This window comes from Malus domestica, chromosome 14 (genome assembly GCF_042453785.1).
Source record: "Malus domestica chromosome 14, GDT2T_hap1".
Lineage (NCBI taxonomy): Eukaryota > Viridiplantae > Streptophyta > Magnoliopsida > Rosales > Rosaceae > Malus > Malus domestica.
Window position 1 is genome coordinate 21834946 of NC_091674.1, and position 12583 is coordinate 21847528.

Consider the following 12583-nt stretch of genomic DNA (forward strand, 5'->3'; position numbering starts at 1 on the left):
TAATAGATTTTGTCATACCAAAAGTTTGGTATGGTAATTTGTACATGGGTTTTGGTACAGTAATCGTACCAATACCACCCCAAGATGGGAGTAGGCTAAGTTCATAATAGGTTAGTTAATAATGTGATTCAAATTCGTCTTTGCGCGAGAATTGAACCTAAGATCTTTCACTTACGGATAAAAATGAATATCACTAAACTGTAGTATTAAGTGAATGACAAATTGAAGTTGAATCAAAGATTTAAATCTAATCGAAAGTTTTCTAGAGCAAAAATTATCTTTCAAAATTTCAAAATTTTATTTTAATTTATTTCATGAACTCTGAACTTTTCATATTTTTTGCACTACAAAATTCCAATATTTTTTTACTGAATTCGAACAATACACTAAAGGAATGGTAGCACCACAATCTCTCCAGACACGGTCATCATAAATGATTAGTGCAACAACATTGGAGGCAGGTTCAAGCTCTTTCTGGTTATTTTTTCTTCCCATGGAACTAGTGAGTGGTGCGGGACTAGTAATCACATTCAATTAGGGGTGCAAGTTGAATTGGAAAATCAAATACGAATCGGAATTTTCGTTTCAAGTCTAAATATTTCTGAATCCAATTTTTTTTTGAAAAATTTGGAATCCGAAATGTCAATTCGAATTTCTCAAACTTAGTACTATAGAAAAAAGCCATGCATCATTTTATTGTTAGATTTTATTTCATATTTTGTATATTTAATCATACTATTATATATTAAATAAGGAGTATAGCCATACGTATTATTTTATCTTGTCATTCACACACGTAACAACCTACAAATATGTCTTACATACTATTAAAAATGAAGAGTGTGATTTTATGTCATACACACATGTAACGGCCTACAAATATAAAAATTCATAAAAGAAAAAAAAAATTGAATGGTGGATACATAAAAGTTTCAAATTTTCAAAGTCTTACAAAATGTAGGAGCTTAGAATTATGTTCATAAAACTCTGAGATAAAACCGATTTTAAAATTTACGTTAAATTCTGGTAATTCAAAATTATGAAATGAGACTAATATTTGATTCCGAATTTTTTTTTTAGATTGGCATTAGAATGCTTGTTTCCAATCTGATCTGACCGAAAATCACCCCTACATGCAATCCAATGTTGTTAATCCGCATAGAAAAACTCGTTTTTGTTTACTTAGATGTTGAAGAATGAAGTCAATCATTGCGGGTGTAGAGTTCAAGCTCAAAAATTCAATGTATTTCGGAGTTTGAAATTTTAGGATTATTAACATAAATGCAGAAAAACACATAAATCCAGAAAGAGCATGTATCGAAGAAGAAGAGAGAGAAGGGAATAAGAGAAATGGAGAAAGTAATTGATTACGTTGATACTGAATTCATCTTTACAACTATGAGAATACATTTTATATAGTCATCATGACTAGCTTGCAGCCTAAGCTATTTAACTAACTAATTCGATAACAGCTATAACAACACAGCCACATTCTCAACTGTCTAACTAACTATTGTTGAGCTGGAATGATATATTTAACAAGGATACACTTCAATTCTAGAAAATTTTGGATTTTGAGAACTTCGAATGTCAAATTTGAATATTCCAACGATACAAACATTTGGTGGTTAGAATCACGGTATTTCTAATCTATCTTGCACCTTAAGTCATATAAGTTGGTCACAATTTGATATGTGCACAAAAGTACTTACTGTGCTTTTTTAATAAGTTATGTATGAATATTTGTTAAACTATGATTCTAATCTCTGTAATTTTGGCGAAGACCTACTTTAATTTATTTAATCATAATAGTCACTTGTTGCAACTTAAATCTATGTTTATGTGGTCCAATATTCTAGTGCATAAAATATTTAATTTTTACCCATGCATTCGGCATTTGAAACTCCCCACTCACCTAAATTAATATAATAAATTCAAATCTTCCCTCCTTAATAATAATTTTTTTTAATACAAGCACATATACTAAATTAATCTAATTACAAAAAGAGATAAGTGAACCTATATTTTTGATATAAGAGGTATCCTATCACACATTAAATACAAACTAAGCCCCCTTTGAATAAAAGCCCGGTATAACATGAGGTGACAACGTATCTTTGAGTCTCAAGTCAAACGGTATGTCAAAGTAGAGTCAGCGGCCTCAAAAAATGCAGGCATAGAAGTTTGAACTTGAGTTGGAGGCTTCAAACATTCGTTCGCTTTTCAATATACCACCCCTTGGGGTTAACTATGTATACCTATACAATAAGGATAGAGATTTAGACTAAGCTACACAATAAGACACAATAATAAATTGGTATCAAACTCACCATCATAAAAACATCACACTTATAAATAGAGAGATTACTAGCAAGTATGCCCACGCGTTGCAATGGGTTTTAAAGCAATATAAAACATGTAAAAGGATATATATATATATAATGAGAACAAAATAGGTGTCCAAGGTAGGGCTGGGCAAACGGGTCCTGGAGCTGCGGGTAGGGGCGGGTAATACGGGTACGGGGCGGGTACTGGCCCGTTCTTAGTTTTGTAAAAATAGATCGGGGCGGGGCGGGCCGGGTAATTGAAGTTTTAGGGGCGGGCCGGTTCCAAAATTATAGGATCCGCGGGTACCCGGACCGGCCCGTTTGTGTTAGATTAGACGGACGAGATTTAATATCATCTCTCCATCCAATCTCAATCGTCAGTTCAAGTTTTCAACTTTCAACCCTAGCCAACCTTCCCCGAGTCCCGAGTTCCAGAAGCATCCTCAGCCTCAGCAGCCTCATACCTCACTCTCGGATTCTCAGACTCTCCCTCGACTCCATCTCCCTGAATCCCTCTCCCTATCCCTCTCCCTCGAATCCCTAGACCTAGTCTTCTCGATCTCTCTTCCCGAATTCCGAGTCCCGACTCCTCTCATTTCACGTCTCAGAGCTCGATCTCTCTTTCTAACTCCACCTCGTTCTCGAATCGTTCTCTAATCCCCTTGCATTTCCATTGAGCCAAACATCCTCCATTCGCTCTAGAGACCCACATAGAAGAACCATGTCATTGTTCTTGTACACCTCGAATTCAACCCCACCGGTGACCCTCACGCTGTCGGTGCTGACGCATGTCACCTCCGAAGACTCCTTATCGACCCGATCGCGGCGGAGCATGAGCGAGGCCGAGTCCGACGCCGGAACCGGGTCCCGTTGATTTCAAGCGATACCCCAATCTCGCGTCGGAGGTGGCGGAACGTGAGGTGGTCGGGAATGCTCCCAATCATCTCCTCCGTCTGAGTCAGACCCATATTTGCAGCGCACAACTCTGATTATTGTCCTCTTCAGTTTTAAGGTATTACATTTTAGGGATTTAGGATTGAAAATTAAATTAGGGTTTTCTAGATTTAGGGATTTTGTTGGGTTCTTGAACCTTGGACCTCTGTTATTTTCCAATTTCAAATCTTTTATTGAATTGAATTTGAATCGACTGGGTTGTTGAATTAAATTGAATTTGAATCGATTGTGTGTGTGAGTATATGTATATGTATGTAAGAATTGATGTGCAGTGCATGTAATTTTCAAATCTATTGTTCGATTCGATTGTTATAATTTGGATTTGTTAATCTATCACAAATTTTCGATTTGATGTGCAGTGCATGTAATTTTCAAATCCGTTGTTCGATTCGATTGTTATAATTTGGATCTGTTGTTGTTCGATTTGATGTGCAGTGCATGACTGCTCTCTTCTTTCCGACATCTCCCGGAACGAGAGAGCTAAAGAAGAAGATAAGAGAGAAAAAAAAAAAGGGACCCGTCTACCAGGCTCGAACCGGCCCATTTCAAACGGACCGGGTTAGGTCCGGTTCCTGTATTAGAATTTGTTGGACCCGGCCCAGCCCGACCCGTTTCTTTTAAACCCGGGTCCGGTCTAGTCCCTTCAAAATTGGGCCCGGCCCGTGCCCAGCCCTAGTCCAAGGTTGAGGTACTATTTACATAGATATGAAAATTCATTTTCAACCTTATTTACAATGAGGAACAAAATAGTCCAAGGGTGGAGTAATATTGCATACATGAGTAACAAAATAGGTGTCCAAGGGTGGGGTTCTGCATTTCTTCTCACATGTAAGTTTTCTTTTGTCTGTTACATTACAGATTGGGAAAATGGAAGTTGTTAATGTAAATAAATGAGAGTCTTAGTGTAAATGAGTCTTAGTGCAAATGATAGGACAAAATATAGGCGTGGTTTGAACTACAGATAAAAACAATGAAAATAAGTTGAAAAGTATTGCCTTATTTAAGAACAAGGGTCCTAAACTTTAAATCCTATATGAATCAAGTTTCTGAAACCATTCATATTCAAATACATTTAAATATTAGAAGCGATATTAGAAGGATGAAAAAAATAGCCTATGACATAAGGTATATCATAAATTAAAATTATGAACAATCTCCTCTATCTTGCTCAAATAATATGTATCTAATAACTTTAGAATACCTATTCCCATTACGAAACATAAAGAAACTACAACCATAACAAATACATTTAAATACGCAAATATGCAGCAAATCCCTAACACCAAATTCAAATTAACAATTTTCTCCATAAAAGAAAAAGATACCTGATTCTGTTCAAAACAATTCAAATTCCACAACCCCGAAGCAATTGGGGTTGTAATTTGACGTAATGGGATGGCTGCATCCAAACTAAGAGCTTCAATCAATTCAAGTCAACGAAATATCAATAATTTATCCAAAAAAAAATAAATTCAAATAATGAACACCAAGGGACTGAGGAAGAGGTAAAATCTGAGACAAAAAAAATTGAAATTTTAGAGATATTTTTATTGGAATAAGATTTTCTTACTCGGAGATGGAATAGAAAGTGCTAAGAGTGGTAGAGGGGTTTAGGCGTCCGTTTGAAGCCAGAGCAGGAAAAATGGAAGCAAACCTCCTACAATTAAAAAAAAACCCAAATGAAAAACCGAAAACTATTTTTGATGATGAGTCGTACCTGGTCCGAGAGAGGAGTACTGTTAGCAAAGATCTCTGGTGAAAATACTAAAGATGGACCAAACCATTGGACAAAGATAACCCAGATTTTTAAAATTGAAATCACAAAATTTTGAACAAAGAAAAGAGAACCCACAACCAAACCCGAAACAAATATGTCGGAGAAGTATTCATGCAAAGGAAATCCGACAGCAACTTGAAAAAAAAGATGTGAGAGATACAGAGACAAACCTACTTGCAGAGACCAGGGGTTTGGGTCTTGAGCGAGAGAGCGAAAGAACTGGAGAAATATGTTCTGGAAGCAAATGGAAGAGCCCTAGCTTTTCCATCCTTTTTGCCTTCATGATGAGCAACACGTGTATAGAAGGGGTAAATAAGTAAATTCAATGTGCAACACACGTTATAAAAACCTTAGATGAGTGGTAAATAAAGGGCAAACTCGTCAAATCACTGTTAATGAACAGTAACCGAAACTGAGTTTTAGTATATATAATGTCCACACACCCAAATTATTTCTCCCACACCTTTTTAATTTTTTTAATATTTTCTATACACCACTAACACTTAATAGAAAAATATTAAAAAATTTAAAAAGTGTGGGAGAAGTAATTTGGGATGTGTGAATATAATCTTCCTATAAATAAAGATGAAACAATATTTAAATTAATAGAAAGATAATATATTATTCTACTCTACTTGACTAAACACTTGATACCATTAGGCCTGGCAATTTCTGACACGATCCATTAACCTGACACTACACGACACGAAATTAATAGGTTTTCGGGTCGACACGAAAACAAATCGGGTCGTTATCAGGTAACCCAATAAGCACTTGTTAAGATAATGGGTCGGTCCAGATATACACGTGAGTACCCCGTTACATGATAAGAAAAATATTAATTTAATAATTTTATTCCACTAAAAAGAAATATTATAATTAATTAACAGTAAGATTTAACCCCTAACTGAACTGAAAGTTAACATACATACATATATGTATATATATATATATATAAAAGATAAATCTCAATTTACTACCCTCAAGTTTCGTGGTTTTCAACATTTAGTATATGGAGGTTTTTCGTCCCAAAGTCATACCTAAAATGTTAATTTTAAGACAGTCTCATACATCCATTAGTTTGGCTGTTAAGTCTTTCGTTGATGACGTGGCACCTACGTGTCAATAAGGGTCCCAGGTGGATATTAAAAAAAAAAAAATTAAACATTACAAAATTACTAAAAAAAAGGTGTCTTCTTCCTCAAACCCCTAACCCCTTCCCTTCTCCCTCCCTTTTTTCTAGGGGTGGGTTCAAAAAACCGAAAAAACCCAGACCGAAAACCAAATTGAGATAGAAAAAAATCGAACCGAAAAAAAACCAAACCAAACCGAATCTAGTTGGTTCGGTTTCGGTTTCTAGGATTCGAAAATCTAACCGAACCGAAAATATATTAATTTTATTTATTTATTTATTTATATTGGGTATTTATGTTTTTAGCCCAATTTTAGGCTCAATTTTCTAACCCAAATGTCTTGAAAGGCAAACTTAAGCCCAATTGTTTTGAGCCCTTTCACTGTAAGCTCTTCTCATTTGAAAATCCACTTCGCCACTTTGGATCAATCGATTCGTCTTCCTCCTTAGCTTATTGGAATCCATGGCGAAAGAACCAGCTTGCATCCTCGTTACTAAAGTCGCAGGTACAGTATCGAATCCATAATCTCACAGTTTCTTTGAATTTTTAACAAGTCCTAATTGATCTTCCAGATCTACGACTTTGTTCTTGCTTGTTAACTTGTAAATTCATATGATAGATGCACCGTCATGGTCGGTGGCTTCCCAAGGAAAGAAGGCATGAAAATGAAAGACATCCTGACAAAGAACGTTTCCATCTACAAGTCCAAAGCTTCTGCACTGGAAAAGCATGCAGCTCCTAACTGCAAGGTAAAAAATATTTGAATAGAACAAAAATTATTGGGTAGTTTGTTGATTTTTATAAGGAGTATGTTACTTCATTATGATATGAATTTGTGCAGGATTCAAATACATCTTCATGCGGAATCATGACTAATTTCGCAATTATGTTTATACAAATTGTGATTTTTAGCAAAAAACCGAAAAAAACCGAAACCGAATTGAAAAAAACCGAAGGGAAACCGAACCGAACAGCAAATTCGGTTTGGTTTTCGGTTTCAGCAAAAAACCAAACCAAATGAAATCGAACCCACCCCTACTTTTTTCCTTTGCACCTACCTAACCTCTACACATCCATCATTCCCCATCCCTCTTTTACTCTACCTACTCAACCCTTATCCTCTTCGACGGCCCCGTGAGCTCAAAGGAGCGTGCCCCTACACCAAATTTGACGGCAAATCTCGAGAAATCGACCGTAAATCTGGAGAAAAGCAGCTGATCGAGCTGCATTCGCATCTCCGAATTCATTCTCAAGCTGATTAAGCTTGACCTTGACCAGATCCGAGTGGTGCAAGAGGTTTAGGGGCATGTTTTGCCCTGAAACATGCAGCACCTTTATCGAGAGAGAGGGAAAGGATTTGGGGGCATGGTTTCGAAAAGGCATCATCTTTATCAGCTCAATCATGGAGTTGGAACCCATGAGTCTGCTCCTCTGCCCTAAAACAGTTTTCTTTGGGATAAACGAAATCAAACTTTTGGTAGGAAATCTAGGAAAATAAGAAATAGGTGTAAGAGATTTGAGCCAACAAGAACAGCGGATGAAGATTTTGAGATTTGGGTGGTGGAATAAATTGGTGGATGCTGATGACAACCCTTCAATTTCCTCATCCTATCTCTTGTAAGAAATTATTCTGCATCGTTGACGAGTCGAAGCTCGTTATGAAGTTTGTCAAGTCGTAACCTGGTGTCCGGCTGGTTTAAAGAGAAGTGGTAGGGTAAGGGGTGGTTGCAGCGGGTGGGGAAGTTCTAATGTCCTATTAAATTTTAATTTTTTTTTAAAAATATTTATAGCAAAATTAATTAATTAATTTATTTTTAATATCCACATGAGACCCTTATGGACACGTGGCGCCCAATCATTGTTCACGTGGGTGCCATGTCATCAGTTAATGGGAGACTTAACGGTCAGACTAACAAATGTATAAGACTATCCCAAAATTAACATTTTAGGTATGACTTTGAGACGAAAAAAACTTCATGTACTAAATGTTGAAAACCACGAAACTTGATAGTAGTAAACTGAGATTAACCTATACATATTAATTAAATTTAAAAAAAATTGATGACCCTTGGATTGGTTGAGGTTTAAGCTTAGCAGTCCAATGATTTTCTCTACCCTACATCAAACTTTCTTTCATTCTTGAAGGCTCGAAACGAAGCAGTTGCCCTTTCTCTCTCTCTCTCTCTCTCTCTCTCTCTCTCTCTCTCTCTCTCTCTCTCTCTCTCTCTCTCGCTGAACTCTCGAAATTCAGTCTCGAACCTCAACTCTGGCCAACCACGAGTCCACGACCACCCTTTCCAGTCTCCTTCCACCACACCATTGTCACCACATACGACCTAGTAACCCATCACCAGTCGATCTGCAACTTTTGTCTCTGATTCTCTCTCTGGATCTAGCGAATCTCGAGTCTTAATCGAAGTAATTGTTGATTCTTTCGAATTACTTTCAAAATATAGGGTTTTGCTTCGAAATAATTTTCGAATTAAGATTGGTTTCATTTTTTCAATTTGGGATATTTCATTTATGGGGTTTGTGAAATTCGGAGTTTTTTTTTGTTTTGAATTAGTTTTCGAAGTAATATTTATGTGGCAACGTTGTATGTGCAGATTTAGAAGAAGAAAAAAAAATTCTTAATGGGTCATAATGGGGTTAGGTCATTTTACACCTATTAAGAACCCGTTAAGATAACATATATGACAGGATACGACTTATTAAGATAATAGGTGTTACACGAATATAACATGAACACGACAAACATAACTCGTTTGCCAGGTCTAGATATACATGATGTTTGCAAGTACTGGCCTCTATTTATTGGAGCATGATTCTCTATCTTCTTAATCTCTCTACCCTTCCATCCCCTTCTATTTGAATGATCACGATTAAGCCACGTCAACCTCTTATATTGATTTTTTTTATAGAGATAATAAGATAAAAAATAATGTGTGAGAGGAGGGGAGGAAAAATGATGAAAATAAGAGAGTAAAGAATCCTCCTCCCTATTTATTACCATATTGAAGTCCAATCTGACACGTTGGTACCTATAATCCCCAGCTTTTGGAAACTTAACACATTTTGATTAGACGTGAAGTAAACGTTATGTGCCACATAGAGATAGAGAGAGAGAGAGGTTATTCTGGCTTTGTTGCCAGCTGCTTGTACGAGTTTTGTCCTTATTTATAAGAGGAAGTTATGTTGGAAGCTTGGGAAGCAAAGCGCAACGCATGGCTAAAAGTGGCGGCACCACCACACCCTAGCAAAACCCCCCACAGCACCACCATACTCACACACTGACGAGAGAGAGAGAGAGAGAGGGAGAGAGCTAGCGTGGGTTGTATTTAAGGCTATTGACCCTTTGGGGTTTTGTGCGTTTGGACATTGAAGAGGAAGGCAGTGAGAAAAGCTGTTTATTTATAAAAAAAAAAATTCAATTTTTGAATTTGATTTCATATCATGGGACAAAGAAATGGGTTTGCTGAGAAGGGAGCAGCAGCAGAAACAGAGTGGCTGGGATTGATGATGCGAAAAACCCAGCAAACCCAGCAATCATTTCCTCGGAAGAAGACGATGATGGTGATGAATCACCATAATCATCATCATGATCCTTTGCTTGCCAGTGCAGGAAGAGAAGCTTGTGGGGTTTGGGATAACAGTCCTGCTTCTGGTGGTGGACTTTTGTTTTGCAACACAAGCAATCCAGTCTCGAGTTGTCCGACTGATTTATATCCTGTCGGCTCTGATTTTGTCCTCCCAAAGTCTCTACAGCACCATCTGCCTTGCTCTGATCACAGCTTGGCTTTCAGTTCCACAGGTAAAGTTCCCACCTTTTTTTCATCACGAAAACAACAAAGATTCCAACTTTAACGAACAGTTCAGTAATTTTCTGGTTTTTTTATTTTTATTTTTTTAATTTTTTCCTGTTGGGTTTTATAAATTTTGAATTTGAATAGGTGGAATGGTGAATGCGAATGAGAGAGTTCCTTTTACATCAGCTCAAAGGGAAGAGCTTGAGAGACAGACAATGATTTACAAGTACATGGACTCTTCCCCTGCCCCTCCCCAATTACTTTTACCAATTTCCAAGTTCCCAAATTGTAAATATTTCTGCTTTTTTTGTTCATCTTTTTAAATCTTTCTACAATACACTGCAGTATTGCATACTTCGGCACTTACAGCCGTTACATTCAACCCGTAGATTGGATCTAACGGCTCTAAGTTCCCGAGAACTCCGATATATTGTAGGCAGACCCCATCCTTTAGTCATTTTAATTCCTTGTCTTAAAAAAAACATTCCTTTGTTTTACTTTGTTGTTGGGCTTTTTGTTTAGTGGTGAAAGGTTCACTGGAGTTGGGGATTTCCGGGAGCTCAGATCCGGAGCCATGGAGGTGCAAAAGAACAGATGGCAAAAAATGGAGGTGTTCCAGAGATGTAGCTTTTGATCAGAAGTATTGTGAGAGACATGCTCACAAGACCAGGAACCGTTCAAGAAAGCCTGTGGATTCCCAAACCCTAAACCCCAACCTCCTCACCAACAACAACAACATGAGAAGTCCTAGGTCTAATTTTTTCAGACAAAACCACATCAGCAGCCAGACAACTCCATTTTCTTGCAACATGGTTCCTAGTACTGCTGCTGGTGGATCACATGTCCAACCCAGGTGGGTTTGGTTTTGGGTTAGGTTAGGTTTGGGTTCAATTTTGAATGCTCTGAAACATAGGGCCAAAACCCATCAAGTTCTGTTGCTTTGTTCTTAATTATTGCCTCTGAATGTGCCAATTAGAGAAAATTACCTATAAGAGAATGTCAATATAGCAGTATGTCAAGCCAATCAGTCACTGCTATGCATTTTTAACGTTTTCATTTGGCATAGCATAACTGGCTTGTGATACAGTCACAGTAGCATCTCATGTTAGGGAAGATGGTTATAGAGAAACTTACAACAGGAGGCCATTGCAGCGGTGCAATGTGTTTTAACTTTTGCTAGTGAACCTTTACCACAGTGGTGGAAATGTGTTGAGTCTTTGTATGACAGTGTGAGTTCGAACTCTATCGATGGTTAATCTAACATCTAACAAAATCTATCCTTTGACCAAAAAAAAAGTGTTCTAACTTTTTACTTGGCGTCGCAAGAATGAATTGTGATACTGATATTGTAATAATGGCATCCCATTGCAGAAGTTGTCATGTGATTTGATTCTTTCATGGATGTTTCCATTGTTTTGTGTAATAAATGTTGTTTTTTGTCCTTGACCATGGAAGGTCGTCGGCATGGTTCATGAATGGGGAAGCCCCAGCTGTGGATGGTTCAAACCAAGAGTGGGAACAAATGATGCAATTCAAGTTGGGCCTAAAGAGGAGCAGCAGCAGCTGCCCCTACACGAAGCCTACTAACAGAGATGTGGATATTCCGAAGCAGCAAACTGAAAGCTCACTAAATTTGCACACAGATTACACAGGTGAAATCCAAGGCCTGCAAACTCAACAGACAAGGCAAATCATCGATGCATGGTCCACGTTAGCATCAGCAGAGAGAGAAGACAGGGTCTTTGTTTCTTCAAACCAGAAGCTTCCCATTTCATCTCTCACTCTATCAATGTGTGGTGGGGAAGGAAGCAATGAAGAGAGAGGAAGTACCCTAATGGGGATTGGGGTTTTGGGGGCAGAGAGGGAAAGTGTTGGGGATTTGAAGTCTCAGCGGGCGAACCCCATGTCTTGGGTGATGGGGTCACCACCTGGTGGACCATTGGCTGAAGCTTTGTGCCTTGGCATTGCTGGTGGTTCTAATGGCAGCGACAGTGGCTCCACCAGCTATAGGAGCTCACGTGGAGATGGTAGACAAGAATATGGTTTGATTAACTAAATGTTTGATTTGAGGAGGGCAGTGGTGGTTTGTTTTCACCTAAATGTTTGAAGTTTTTTCTTTTGTGTCTTTGACTTTTGAAGTAGATCAAGAATGGGGAAAATAATTACTGTTTTAGTTGATTATGTTGCATGCCTGCTATGCCATTATGTTCCGGATTTTCGAACAACCTAAAAAGAAAATTTTGAATCGTTAAGTTAAATTACTTGCAAGTGTACAAGCGAATATGCAAGAACAAGACCGTACTAATTAAATTTCACTCAACGTCACGGCAATTTGTTCGACTTGATCTCATACCTTGCCCAGATGTAAGAGATAATGGCAATACCCATGATGCAGATTGCAGAAGCCCTAAACCTCATAGTCTACCAAACTTCTTCAGCATTGAGAAACACTTGTTGCTGAAGAATTGCCCAAACTAAACAAGCTAACTCATTGCAAACCAAGAGCAATTCGGAAAAATAAGTATTGAACTTACAAGGTTTGTCTCGAATTAGGCTATATCTGCTTCTTGCTCACACTATTCAGTT

The 12583-nt window shown here is 37.7% G+C and overlaps 1 protein-coding gene and 1 long non-coding RNA gene across 2 annotated transcripts; both read left to right on the forward strand.

Annotated features, from left to right (window-relative positions):
* Positions 1-6612: 6612 nt before the first annotated feature.
* Positions 6613-7270, forward strand: LOC139191465 (uncharacterized). The gene is made up of 3 exons (XR_011575532.1): positions 6613-6696; positions 6811-6940; positions 7033-7270. It is a non-coding gene; the product is annotated as an uncharacterized lncRNA (long non-coding RNA).
* Positions 7271-9406: 2136 nt separating this feature from the next.
* Positions 9407-12178, forward strand: LOC103454820 (growth-regulating factor 8-like). Its single transcript, XM_008394413.4, has 4 exons — positions 9407-10002; positions 10142-10285; positions 10520-10850; positions 11453-12178. The coding sequence occupies exons 1-4, from the start codon at positions 9645-9647 to the stop codon at positions 12051-12053; spliced, it is 1434 nt and encodes a 477-aa protein (XP_008392635.1). The 5' UTR covers positions 9407-9644; the 3' UTR covers positions 12054-12178.
* The last annotated feature ends 405 nt before the right edge of the window (positions 12179-12583 follow it).